We start from the raw sequence: 14,955 nt of genomic DNA, 5'->3' as shown, positions 1-14,955 counted from the left end.
CCTTTTTCAAACAAATTATTATACTTCGGAAGCAGTAAGAAATAGACAGTTGCTGTATTCAGCAACGTTGCTTATTTCGGCATGTTCTACAATTTTTCTGAAGAATAATATTTGGCATTAAAAAGAACTTTGAACCACCCTAATAGTGGATTCACGGTCATCCTACCTAATAGTGTGAAAAGATGCGCTATAATTACACATCACGCATTTGCACGGAGTGAATCATCCCTTTTTTTTTAGATTTGGTCCCGAAAAGCAGAACAAATTTCCACTGCCATCCAGGAAAAATATTATCAAGAAAAAGTTTTCCACAAAATTTCCTACGGCCAGAGACGGTTCGATCACGTTGACTCCATTTTGACTCCTCCATTTGACAGAACCGTCTCAGCTGATCAAAATTTGACAATGTTAAGTATGGGACATACTGCTATTATCCACAATTTTGCTGAATCAAGTTTTCCTGAACGGAGTTTTGCTGAATCTTTTTTTGTACAATTATTTGCATGATTTTTGCGTTTTTCGTTTGTCATGTGTGTTATCATTTTCGTGCCAGTCTTTATTTTACCTTTGTGCCTTTTTTCTTATTTATTTTTGGTTCTTTCTGTTTCATTATTTTTGTAATTTTGTGTCATTTTTGTTCCTTTTTGCGTCATGTTTTAAAGTCGTTTTTGTGGCATTTCCGTATCCTTTTTTATATTACTTTTTTGTCTGTTTTGTTTTTACATTAAGTTTTCGTGCAATTCTGATGTTTTTTGGTTGTTTTGGTATTTTTTCAAGCCTTATTGAAACTTTTTTATTTTATTTTATATTTATTCAATTTTTTTGTTTTATTTTTTCATTATTTTTGCCTACCATCCTGACAAGAATCGTCAAGAACAACTCTCGTATATTTTTTCCATACAGCGGATCTTAACTCAACCTGCCGAAACGGTGAAATTTCCCCACCTACTCTATTTCCCTAGGCGAGTTCTCCGATCGCTTTCTCCTATTCTGCCGACCGGCAAATTACATTCCGCGCGACAGCTCCTTATCTGTCCTTTTTCCCGCGCGAATTTATTCGCAAGTTCACGGACGCCCAAGTGGAGCCCAAGCTCATCTTCTCGCAAGCCACGCAGAAATGTTCGTATAGACCAAAGCTCGTGTTTTTAGTCTTGACCTTGAACTGCAGTCAGGCATATATTAATATTTTTTATTTGAAACAGTGGTTTTACAATTGATGAAGGGACGGTAGGGGAAAGTAATGAAGAATTTTTTGAATGAAGGGGAAAGAGTGGAAAGGTAAGGGGGGAGGGGGGTTATTGATAGCTACGCCTAACAAGTTCTCGTTGAGATTCCTACCTTTTGTCCAATGCTGGAAGGTGCATGGGTCGAACCAAGCTATAGTCTGAGATTCTAACTGGGTTCGAACCCACAACCCCCGCCAGGGCATGTGGCTCGCTGGTACTTGTACCTTTGAACCACAGAGGCGCTGGACAAAAGGAGACTGCTCAACCCCCTTATTTAGTTAGCCACACGGGTTGGGTTATTTTAGAGCTAAATAACCGTTAGACTAGCATAGACATCGAACGGGTCTTAACCCAACCTACTGAAATGGAGAAAGTTCCCCACTTACTATATTTCCCTAGGCGGGTTCTCCAATCGCTTTCTCCTATTGTGTTGACCGGAAAATTACACTTCGCGCGTGAATTCCTTATTCGTTCTTTTTCCTGCGCAAGCTAACTCGCAAGTTCATGCCCAAGCGGAGGGTAAAAAATTGTTTGAGTCATGCGGATAAAGCCTTTTAATTGAGCTTGTGTTTAATTATAATTTCGCCGCGCTCGCTTGGCAAACTGGGCTGCGCATTCTAAGAAATATTTTCGTTACTTAATATCACCTTTGCCCTTCTACTTTCTGATCAACGCGGCTTATTTTACTTAACTTTACATGGATTGATCAGTTTTTAACTCCTCCGGGTCCAAGCCAGATCCTAAAATTCGTAACGTTGAAGATAGGCTCGCTACACCCGTATTCCGGTTACAATTTGTATCCTTCAACAGCCAGTTTAAGGACTGCCGTGAGGAATTTCTCCTACATTTTTCTCGATTATTCGTGAATTCTACCAAGACACTCGATTTATAATCTATTCCTATAAAAATGGATTTCTGTCTGTCCGTATGTTCCTTATAGAATCGAAAACTACTGAACCGATCCGGAGTGAAAATTTGCATATAAGGGTTTTTGGGACCAGGGAAGATTCTTATGATGGTTAGAAACCCCTCCCCCCACTAAGAGGGAGGGGGGGCTCCCATACAAATGAAACACAAATTTCTGCATAACTCGAGAAATAATCAAACAAATGGAACAAAATTTTACATGTGAGTGTTTTTGGAGACAAGAATTTTTTCTATGGTGAATTGAGACCCCTCCCTACTTTAGGAGGGGGGCTTCCATACAAATGAAATACAAATTTCCTCATAACTCGAAAACTAATTAATCAAATGGAACCATATTTGGCATGTGGGTGTTTTTGGAGGCATGAATTTTTTCTATGATGAATTAGGACCCCTCTCTCTTTTTAAGAGAGGGGGGGGGGGCATACAAATGAAATACAAATTTCCTCATAACTCGAGAACTAAGCAAGCAAATGGAACCAAATTTGGCATGTGGGGGATTTTGGAGGCAAGAATTTTTTTAATGATGGTTTGAGACCCCTCACCCCTGTGGTAGGACTCTCATACAAATAAAACAAAAATTTTTGCGTAACTCAAAAACTAATCGAACTCGAGAAATTTTAGACTCTTTCATAAAACATTAGTCAATAACAAGACCACCAAAAACTATCAATAGAAAGATTAGATAATTCATATCCTCATATCCTACGCTCCAAAAATATGTATGAAAAAAAGTTCGTTTTCGTATGAACATTATTAACGACCCATTGTTTGTATGGTTACTGGACGAATAACCATAACTAATATACTTGATATTATACCAGGCAACAGTTGTGATACGGTAAGGCACCATTTCCCAAACGGTTCTAGATTGGAAGATAGACGATAATATTTATGGTTAGAGCATAGTTCCAATTAATGCGCGAAGGCCCTTTGCAAATCACGGAGCTAATTATCGATGACTCAATCTATCGCTTGAGCGTCGAACTTCTTTATCGATTTCGAACCACCGTTCTTCACTACTCTATGAATCGATAATGGCGGTTGTTTTGAAGAGTTGCTACCCTGCGTTATTTACAATATTTTTAGGCTATTTTAGTTATTTTTGTTTCATTTTCGTATCACCTTTTGTCATTTCTGTACCTTTTCGAGGTTTTTCTAGTCTTTTTATTTATTTGCATTGTTTCTTCAGCTTTTATGTTGAAATTTTTGTGCCGATTTGATGCGCTTTTGGTGCCTTTTTACAGCTTTTTGTATTCTTTTTATGTCGTTTTATTTTTTGTTTAATTTGTCTATCATACATTTTTGTACTTTTGTTTTTTTAGATACGTAAAGGTTTTCGTGTTTTTCTGTTTTTTGTTTCATTGTTGAGTTTTTGTGTTATTCTTGTATTTTTTAGGCGCTATTGAATTGATTTTATTTCTTTTACGAATTATTTTTTGGTACTATTTTCTGTAATTTTATATTATTTTCGAGTTAGTTTTGTTAGATTCTATTCATATGTAAAGAAAAATGCGCATTGTTAGGAGCTGCGCAGAATTAGGAGCGGTCACGGTATATCCTCCTATCGTTTTTATATCATGTTCGTTTCATTTCTGTCGACTTCTGAGTTATATTTGTCTATTTGTGTATTACTTTTACCTCATATTTGCATTGTTTTGTTTCATTTGCGTGTTAATTTTTTGTCTTCTTATTCGTTTCTTTTTTGTTTTGCATTGTTGTGCTATTTTTGCATTGTTTTTTTTGCGTTTCACTTTGCGTCATCTTTGTTCAAGTTAAAAATACATTTTTGAAACTTTTCTTGACATTTTTATACTTGTTACGTCATTTTTGTAGTATTTTTGCGCCACTTAAACAATTCTGCATTGTATTGGTGACATTTTTTGAGATTTTTCAAAATTATCGTGCCGGTTTGGACCGAAGGGCGACAGATTATGGACTTATTAAAAAAATTTTCGAAGCCTGCTGCAGAAAAATTTAAGGAAAATTTTCCAATCCTCATGAACATCGCATATTTTAAAAGTACATAACTCCTAAACTGCCGTAAATCGCATAACTGTCCCATTTTCTGTAGATTTTCCTATATAAATGGGACTGTTATGTGATTCACGGCAGTAAACATCATAAAACAAAATCTATATATATAAAAGTGAGCGTGAATTTGTATGTTCCACCATAACTCCAGAACGCCTTGACCGATCTCCACCAAACTTGGCAAACATATTCCTTGATATAAGTGAATCAGCACTGGGGGGGGGTTGCTAAGAAGGGGGTGTCCGTAACAGGGGGAGGCCCTAACTCCGAAGTGCCTGGATGGTGCTTCATTAAACTTGCCACACATCTTCCTTGACATAATGGAATCAGCACTGGGAGCTGGGAGGTTGCCAAACGGGAGACCCTAACAAGAGGCTAAGTAAACTGGGATGCGTTTCTCTTGCATTCAAACCGATTGCAGTTGTGCAAATAACTTTGAGAAAGGAGGGGGTTCCACCGAAGAGGGATATATTGTAAAAAAGACCGTTGTTTAGTTTCCATTATAGTGATTTTCATAGAGCAAACTAATGCCTTATTAGCTACGTGACAGAAGAGGGAGCTGACTGGGAAAGAATCGACAAGTAGGGGAACGAAGAACGTGAGTATGAATGTATGTTTCGCTATAGCTCCGGAACTTCTTCACTGTCCTTCATCAAACGTCGTTTGTCAGACACACATTTTCGTGTCATTTTTGCGTCATTCCCGCGTCAGTTTTTGTACCCTTTGGTTTGTGTTCGATCTCAAACAGGATTATTTGTGTCATTTTTTCAGTCGTTTTTTTTTTGTTTTTTCACATCATGCTTGTATATTTTACTTCATTTTTATATTATTAGTTGCGTTGTTTTCATGTCATCTCCGTGTCAACTTTTGTCCTTATTTTGTATATTTTCGGGGTTTGTCTGATTTTTTTCCTTATTGTAATTCTGTATTATTTCTGTCTCTTTTTAAAGCTTTGATTGCTAGTCAGCTAGTAGGATCGTTGCGCTAGCGCCGTAACTGTCCTGTATTCTAATAACCGGCTGCGAAATCTACCGATAAAGAAGGGTCCTCAAGTCTCAAAGACTCTTATACCCAAGGCTTTGATTTGTTTGTGCCCTGTTTATTGCTCTTTTTGTGTTCTTTCGCCTTTTCCTGGTTTTATTTCTCTATCCTTTTTTGAATCATTTTCTTTTCTGTGATACTTTTATGTTTTGGGATTATTATTTTATTTTTAGGCTGTTTTTCTCTTCTTTGAGGCTCGTTTTTTGTCTTTTGATTTGATTTAATTAATATTTGGGTGATTGTCTAGTTTTTTTTTATCGCTAGTGTGTTTTGTATTGTTTCTCGTCTCGCTTTGTATTATTTTGATACAATTTTTGAACATTAAAATCATTTTTTCTCATTATTACGTATTTTGTGTATCATTTCTGAGCCATTCTGTGCCAGTTCTGTGTTATTTTGATGCTATTTTATCAAGTGTTTCTTCCACTAGCTCAACAGAACCGTCGTAGCTTTAGGAAGGTGACACTCTTTCTTTAGAATCTACTCAATGTCATGTGAACGGAACCACATTTCGTGAAAGATCCATCTTGAAACTCTAACGTTTATTCGACCTAACCAGACTAATACAGAACGATTTTTTCGTCGAATAAAAATACAGTTTGACACTTTTGAGAAATTGTTTACTTTCAGGACATCAACCGTGTCTAGGTTCAATCGAAATAAATAATGTCTGACCTGTTGGGACGGGGAGACTCTGTTACTCCTTTCTAAAATCGAGGTAATCGAAATTGCAGATTCATAAACCTTGTCGTCACGGGTCTGGAAAGATTTTTTAAGTTTTTACCTCCGGAGAATTTGATGTTTAAACTTGCCAGAAATCTATTGTATTCTCTATATCTGATCGATGAATGCAAATATCTCTAAAATCCATTAAAAAATGGCTGAATTAAAAGCGCACTAACCGAAACCACTTTTCGTTACATGTTCATTTCTCGTACTTCCCAAGTACACCCTAATATAGTAAACAAAAAAACATAGTTCTTCGTTAAAAACTTACCGCATTAGCTGCCGCCTCCTCACGTTCCGCCTGTTTGCGCTTTTCCTCCTCCTCTTGGTCCAGCTCTTTGATGCTCTCTTCCAGCACGTTCGGCCAGAAGTCACCCTCGAAGTAGGGCAGCTCGGAAGCGGACTGCAGTTTGTCCTCCATCGCCTGCTTCAGGATGTCCTTGTAGTCCTGAATGGTCCGCTCGACCATACCCTTGTCGAGCATCTTTTTGTACCACTCCTGCAGCCGCTTGGGCTTCGGAATGCGCTGCTCCGGTGGATGGCAGTGGAAAATGTAATCATCCCCTTCGGACGGCGGACAGGCCCAAATGTGAGCCATCGTGTAGCCCAGCTGTTTAGCGTAGTCCATGTAGCCCAGCAGAATCTCGTGGTACACCGACGTACGGTACTGTCGCGGGCGGAAAAAGTGAACCGAGTCCAGATAGGCGATGTAAACCCGCCTCGTATTGGGCGAGGCACACTCCGAACCGTACTCCTGCACGTGCATACCGAAGAAGCACACATCGATACCGTCCACCTCCTCGAACGCAAACAGAGCCTTCGCTCGGTACGGAAACTCCGGCAGCATTTCGCCGTTTTCGACGAAGCGACTTCGCATGCCCGGTTTCACCTCGACCACCTTGTCCGAGCTGGAAACCACCCGTATGTGAACCTCACCGGCACCAGCCTCTTTCTTTTTCAGGAAGTTATTAACCCTGGTTTCGATGTAGGTGCCCAGCTTCGAGGTGGGCAACCGCTTGGCGTTGAACTTGTTCTCTTTCCGCTTGGCGCCCTTCTTCTTCAGGCAATTATCACACACGAAGCCTCCCGGCCAGATGGTCTCCAGATAGAGCACACAGATCTGATGCTGCTTTCGACCGCAGTCCAAACAGTCGACGAACGGTTCCAGCTCCAGGTGGTCGTTCTTCATCTCCTTGAACTGATCCTTTTTGATTTGACTGTGGAGGAACAATAGGAATGTTAGTAACGACCGCTTCTCCTGTTTTGAGCCACGATCCCGATGGGGGCCATATCATAGATACTTACGTTTGCGTTTGCATCGGGTCATCGCCGAGCGTCACCATGTCGCCGGGGATGTCGTTGAAGCACTTCTGACAGTACGTGTATCTGGTAGATAGTGGTCCAAAAGAGCTTTAGAGTTTTTTTTTCGAATTCGGAGTTCGGAGCGGCAAGCAAATGCACACACACACAATGGGTACACACACAGGCACACACACGATTGAAGGAGAAGGACATGTGTGATTCAAGAATGGTTTGGTTGTGGTGATTGTGGTGGTGGTGGTGGTGAAGATGTGCGCGAACGGTCCAAAATTTGGGATTTTTTGCGCGTGATTGTCAGGTGATGATTGGTGAAGTTTTGTATAATTTTGATAGTGACACGATGATGCACGAGAGGTTCATAAAACGAAACAAAATAGTACACATTAGGGGATGGTTAGTGGTGGTTAGATTTTTTTTTTCAATGATATTTAGGATACGTGATAGACGACACTAAAGATAAGCGATAAATTGGTTCCAAATGTGCAATACGGAATAAGCAACAGATAGAAAGTCAGCTAATACGGGCTAAGTCTCGTTCAATGTCACAGTCGTCAAACAAATCATCCCACCACAGTTTCCGCAAGAGTTTAGATCGAAACGCTACCATGCAAACAACAAATTTCGATTGCGATCGATCGATGTGGTTCGCGAACTCGATCGGCGAGTGTGTGTTAAGGCTGACACGCACACACACACTCACGACGTTTGCTTCGTTTTCGTACAAACAACGTCTCAGAGCGTAGGAGAAAACTCAATCGCTTGTTTGAGTGATGAATGATATTCATCGTACACCTCCCACTCGCGCATTCAATAGGAGATTTATTCTCTCTGAAACTGTTTCCTTCACGAATGTTACTCCAACGAACACCAACGAAATTCGTCAGCTGAGAAACCCAAAAGGGTACGCGGCGCGTGACATTTCTCATGTCTTCCGATTTTTTTCCTGTTTCTGTTTCGAACTCGTTAGAGAATAAGAGCTTTTTGGTTTCACAAGCAAGAGAGTGGGGATAAAAATGCACGCAAGAGCAAAAAGAGAGAAAAATTAGCGAGTGAATGAACACCATCACCATCATGATGATGATGAGCTCGCGGTCGAAGACGGAGTCGAGAGGGGGAAGACAAATTGATTCGGCAAACACGGCGATTCGGTCGGTCGCGGAAACAAAGAGAAGTGAATGTGCAATAAACAGCGAGCGAGCGAGCGAACGGAACCGAACCGAACCTAGTAGTGACTTTCGTGTGTTTGTCTTTTCTGTATGACAACACAGATTTTACTTTTGCTTGCACTATTGGAAAGTGAGGATTAGTTGGCAAACTACGCGCTACTCTCAGGAAATGAACTGATTTGCTTTAGTACAATAATTAAAATACAACAATTCTATGGAAAAAGTGCTTTCGCAACGTTGAAATACTTTGTTTTGGAAATAGTAAATTTTGTTCGAAACTCGTGTACTTCTTCCATTTTATTGAGTTAAGGTTGACCCAAAAATCATTCTCATAACTTTTAAACCGCTAAACTAGTTTGAATAATTTTGGTTTGAAAAATCGCAAGTTTTAACACGCTTTTTAGGAAAAATATTAGACTGAACTATTTATTATAATTACAGTTTTGAGTCAATTAAGAGCGTAAAGGAGAATTTGCTGAGCTCCTTCTCAGCCATATCCAAATCGGTTTATGAAAAATATTGTTTTGAAGATTTGAAAAACTCCAATGCCCTTGTAGGTGAATTCTAATAGCACAGCATAGCATAGTTTGACCGCCCGTGAGTTGCCCGCGATTGATCTAGATCAGCTGAGATTGCACAAAGAACCATCAGAATGATGCTTGTAGCTGAGTAGCAGATCATTCTCAGTGTGCATTTTCTGGTGATCTAATTCTTTGTGATGATCAACAGCAAAGCTGGCCACGCCCACGCAGGTCAATTTGGGAGGGAAAGGAATGTTAGTCCGACACTTGCTGCTACTAGTGACACGAAAGCAAACGATGCTAAATCACCATACGAAACTTTTCGCAGTATGTAAGCACCGGTTGTATGAGACTAACTCAGATATTCGGAAATTTACTTATAAAGCCAGTAATTAAGAAAATTAAGATCAAAAATACAACTTTTTTTTAAATAAAATATAATGGCGATGGTACAACATAATGAACCATAGTTTTAAAATTTATATCGAGAAATATTATGCACATGCGAGATTTACGGTGGCTCGAAAACTTCGTGACAAACTTAAATTTATTATCTTCTTATATATAAAAATGAGTGTCCGTCCGTGTGTCGGCATGCTCCCCACAGAATCGAAAACCACTGAACCGATCGGCGTGAAAACCTGCATGTAGGTGCTTTTGGGGCCCGGGAAGGCTCCCATGATGGTCAGAGGCCGCTCCTCCACCTAAGAGAGGGGGAGGGGGCACCTCAAATGAAACACAAACATCTGCATAACCCGAGAACCAATCAATCAAATGGAACAAAACCCGGCATTTGGGTGCCTTTGGAGACAAGAGCCCCCTCTATGATGAATCGAGACCCCTCCGCTCTTTAGAAGGGGAACCATGACCCCTCTCCCCTTTAAGAGGGGGGGCCTCCACACAAATGAAATACAACCCACCTCATAACTTAAGAACCAATCAAGCAAACGGAACCAAATTTGGCATGCGAAAGCTTCTGGAGGCAAGAACTCTTTCTATGGTGAATTAGGACCCCTCCCCACTCTAGAAGGGGGGGGGGGGCTCCCATACAAACGAAACACGAACTTGCTCACAACCCGAGAACTAAACAAGCAAATGGAATAAAACCCGGCATGTGGGTGCCTTTGGAGACAAGAACCTTTTCCATGGTGAACCCAGATCCCTCCCCTCTTTAGAAGGAGAACCATGACCGCTCTCCCTTTTAAAAGGGGGGCCTCCATACAAATGAAATACAAACCTCCTCACAACTCGAGAACCAATCAAGCATATAGAACCAAACCCGGCATGTGAAGATTTTCGGAGGCAAGAACTCTTTCCATGATGTATTAGGACCCCTCCGCACTCTAGAAGGGGGGTTCCCATACAAACGAAACACGAACTTGCTCACAACCCGAGAACAAATCCAGCAAATGGAACAAAACCCGGCATGTGGGTGCCTTTGGAGACAAGAACTTTTTCCATGGTGAACCGAGACCCCTCCCCTCTTTATAAGGGGAACCATGACCGCTCTCCCCTTTAAGAGGGGGGGGGGGCTCCATACAAATGAAATACAAACCTCACAACTCGAGAACCAATCAAGAAAATAGAACCAAACCCGGCATGTGAAGGTTTTCGGAGGCAAGAACTTTTTCGATGGTGAACTAGGACCCTTCCTCACTCTAGGAGGGGGGGCTTCAACACAGATGAAACACAAACCCCCTCATAACCCGAGAACCAATCAATCAAATGGAACCATACCTGGCATGTGGGTGTTTTTGGAGGCAAGAACTCCTTCCATGATGAATTAGGACCCTTTATCCTTTTTGGAGGGGGGGCTCCCATACAAATGAAACACGAACCTCCCCACAACTCGAGAACCAATCAAGCAAACGGAACAAAACTTGGCATGTGGGTGTTCTTGGAGACAAGAATCCCTTCCATGGTGAACTGAAACCCCTCCCCTCTTCAGCAGGGGAACTATAACCCCTCTCCCCTTTAAGAGGGGGGGAGCTCCATACAAATGAAACACAAACCTCCTCACAACTAGAGAACTAATGAAGCAAACGGAACCAAATCCGGCATGTGAGGAGTTCTGGAGGCAGGAAAGTTGGGTCAGCTAGTAACTGTTAACTGATATTAAAAATCAGGTACAATGAAGCGTGCCAATATAGTCCCTAAGTTGATAAGCATTTCCTCCTATTAACGCTAATATGCACAGATATAGCGTCCTACACCCGTAATCCCCATGTAGGTGAATTCTAATGGTGATTAACTGGAGCGAACAAAAAAAAATATTTAAAAATAATTAAACTAGCCCCAACATTTGACATACTTTGAGACAATTCTCATACATCCTTGATAGCGCATGTTGCTACATCGTCGTAATTGCCTATTCCCGTCCTATCCAACACAAATTATTAAAAATATCAGCATCTTTATGACACACAATGCAAAACTAGTTATTCCCTAATAGTTTAGTTAGTTGTCTATCATACACGATCAATCAAAGTGATCTGAGATCTATTTAAATACTTTTTATCATTGAAGAAGTCCCACCAGCCAAATTTCCAACGTTTTTTCGTGCGACGAAGAAGAAAATGTCGACTAATCGTTTTAATTTCCGTCATTCATAAAATGCAAATAACTCACGCAAGGCACTGTCGTTATTCTACAGCCAGGAAAGCTTGCCCGACCTGCAGAACTTTTGGCAGAATAACATTTGTCATGCCGTCCTACACAAATACATGTGCGTTAGCTTCGTAAACATTGTTGTGATTTTTAGTTCGGACGATGAAAAATTTTGATGGGCGGATGTTAAACCGGTACGACGAATTTTAGAAATAAAGTCAGTTGCGTAATTTCAATAACAATGCTTTCATAGTCGCTTTTCAGTGATTTCAAAGTTCACGGATCGGAAGGTAAGTGTGTTTTAGTCGAATCAGCACAAGAACTTTTGGAGTATTGATTAAATACATCTAACAAATGATGAACATTAGAATGGCTTTACTTATTACGACGAGATTCAGAAAAAAACTACTACCGGACTGACCGAGTAGATAAGTCTTGCAGTAGATCTTTCCGGCGATAGAAAAAAAGTGCAATCATACAAAAAAATATCGTCGCCGGGGAGTGCAAGGTGCGTATGCGGAATGATAGAACTGGGAGAATGAAACAAAACTAGGTACACTAGAATCTCTTTTCACGTAACTTCTTATTACGTCCACTAAAAGTCCAATTTTTGAATTAACGTCCTCTTCGTTAACAATCAAAATTAGAATTACCGTCCGCTTTTTTTACGTCCAAAATATGAATTAATGTCCTTTCGTTTTACGTCCAAAATAAGAATTAACGTCCTCTCTTTTCACGTCGTTGAATTACCGTCCTCTTATTTTACGTCTAAAATTTGAAATAACGTCCTCTATTTTCACGTCCAAAATTGGAATTAGGGTCCACTTTTTCTACGTCCAAAATTTGAATTGCCGACCTCTCTTTTTACATCCGAAATTTGAATTGACGTCATCTTTTTTAACGTGTCCCCATTAATCGACGTAAAACGCGATTTGAGTCTATTAGACTACCTAATGTTAGGGTGCGGCAGTAGTTAAATCAGTAAAACATTCGGCTAGCCCATCGAAAGAGCGTGAATGCAAGTCCCACCTGCCTTTGAACAACCCTGTATTTTCGGTTGGTTTTATCATTCTTCCCACCAGATACAACCTCCTTTTCTAAAAAAAATCTTATACTCATATCTTCTCATTGCAGTCTAGTCTGTCTATTAAAATACACAAATTGAAACCTTTATTTCGTGTGCTAGATTTGAAAAGTTCATGTAAATGGAGAAAAAAAAGCATCTAGAGAGTTAACCACTGTTGTTTGTTTTACAAATTCCGCAACTAGTTAACCAGCTCGGCGTAGACTTACGTGTAAATTTCACATCGAGATACCCAATTCGAGCACTAGCCTGGTAATGGAAAACTATTTGACATTATTGCTGCAGTCTAGTCTCAAGTAGCACGACGATTCTAGCGAGCAAAATTGGTCATGAAATCGCCCTCGATGGCATGCATCACATGAACCTGTGCCCTGTGGCAAATTTATCGGTGAAAACACTTTGTTTGTCCGTCTATTGTCTAGTCTACGAAAGACAGTAGGACTGAAACTGACATTTTTTTATTGAATTGTGCTAAAATCATGAACATAAGACAGAGAAAATGCTCATTCAGTAAAACCGTTGCATTTGACGTTAAATTCGCGCCCATTCTCGAAGAACACAGCGTTCTACTTGGTTGGTTCTTTTTTCTAAAAACTACCTAGAATAAGCTAACGACTATTTTGCACCACAATTGAGTGCTTCGAATGGAAAGGAGCTGTGGTTTCAACAAGACGGCACAACATGCCACTCCGAGTGCCGCACTTTATTTATTGAAAGAAACGACAAACAAATGGCTGCGAATGTGAAAACGAGCAAATTTGGGGCTGTTAAAGCTGCCGTTTAACTCCTAGTCCTTCCTACCTCCTTGTGGCACCAACCGGGATACGGTTATCGCTTGTCAGAAGCAGAATCGGACCATGCAACTACCGAGCCTCCCGCGGGCAATCTTACTAGAAATCGAGTAACCAGCCCCGTCGAAAACTGATGTCGTATGCTGCTGACAAGGGAGGGGGCTGGGAGTTGAAATGAAGAATGGTTTTGCCAGCAGTACTTAGAAATTTCATATTTAATTTATAAAATACGACTGAATTGATGCAACACGTTGCTCATTCTTTGCTGTTTCTAGTACAGATGAAATGAACTAAGCATTGCCAACCTGTAACCAACGATTCGAGTGAATCACTTGCGTTCATGTTATGGTGAATGAAAGCAAATGTGAATCATTCATTCATTTTGAACTGCCGACAATGGCAAACAAAATTATCATAAACGTAAACATTACTCCAAACTTTTAATTAATTTACATCAGCCAGGTTGATGGTTGATTTTAAAAAGCGGACAGGCCACTTTAAGATCCCAAATATTATTAAGAGAAGAGCAAGAAAATTGACCCTGACGTGAATAAATTGTTTCGAAGAGTAGTAAACTGAGGAAGACGGACACTGTCAGCAGTTCAGCAGTCATGTCCATGGACTGACAGGCAAAAGTATACCACCGGGGGGGGGGGGGAGGTACAAAACTGTATGCGCTGAATGCATTTCATATTCGCCTTCATGCAGGGCTATCAATTTTTTCGAGCACTTCAAGCCAAGATGGTAACCCTTCGCTAGATTCGATAGCGTGACCCCAGTAAGGCAATCTACCTAAATACAACTGTGAACAAAAAATCCAGAAAATTCGGCTCGGAACATTCGACAGACCCAGGCACCGAAATAAGGACATGGAATGGAAGCTTGCTGACTGCAACTGCAGGTTACTGAATAAGGTGCTGCTCATGTAGCTAGAACCAGGCTTCATTTTGCTCATCTTTTACATACAGAGGCAGAGCTATATGCTTCTCACAACGATCAAGTGCTTTCATTTTCTATTCAACCGTTTACTTTCCCTCCGAACGGTGCCTGAATACTGTTTTCTCTTACGATCACTCATCTTGCGCAGAAGGAGCACAACTATGAGCAGAGCCAATCTTTTCTTCGCACATTGGAGACAGAAGCCTGCCACCGGCACAAAAGTAGAGCTAGCGACGAGATGAAAGCGTTCTATGCGAAGCTGCAGACATTGTACGACAGCTGTTCACCTCGGGACATCAATATCAGCATCGCACAGTGGTCCAAGAGGGAGAAAAGCGGAACTTTTTTTCTAGTGTCTTTTGCTTTCATTTTATCATTTATGGTCTTCAGCACTTTTGTTCGTATGAATATTCCCCTTAATCTAACGCTGTCAAAAGTTAGTCATCGCCTACTATAATAAAAATAAAAAAATAAGTTTTTGGTTTTTGGAAATATTGACATAGTTTCTTCGACAAAGTTGTAAATATTGTAAAAACAAGCAACTTTGCTGAAGAAATAAAATTTCTATCTTTAACG

General features: G+C 40.4%; 1 protein-coding gene across 1 annotated transcript in view; it reads right to left on the bottom strand.

Moving 5' to 3' along the window:
- LOC128732749 (CREB-binding protein) overlaps window positions 1-14,955 on the bottom strand; it is a 71,502-nt gene that overhangs the window by 23,005 nt on the left and 33,542 nt on the right. The window contains exons 6-7 of the mRNA XM_053826085.1: window positions 7,257-7,337; window positions 6,223-7,168 (exon numbers count right to left, since the gene is read on the bottom strand). Of these exons, the coding sequence (XP_053682060.1) occupies window positions 6,223-7,168; window positions 7,257-7,337 (1,027 nt within the window). The remainder of the gene's footprint in view (window positions 1-6,222; window positions 7,169-7,256; window positions 7,338-14,955) is intronic.

This window comes from Sabethes cyaneus, chromosome 1 (assembly GCF_943734655.1).
Source record: "Sabethes cyaneus chromosome 1, idSabCyanKW18_F2, whole genome shotgun sequence".
NCBI lineage: Eukaryota > Metazoa > Arthropoda > Insecta > Diptera > Culicidae > Sabethes > Sabethes cyaneus.
Note: the sequence above shows the minus strand (reverse complement) of the source record. Positions and strands in the feature narration are given on the sequence as shown.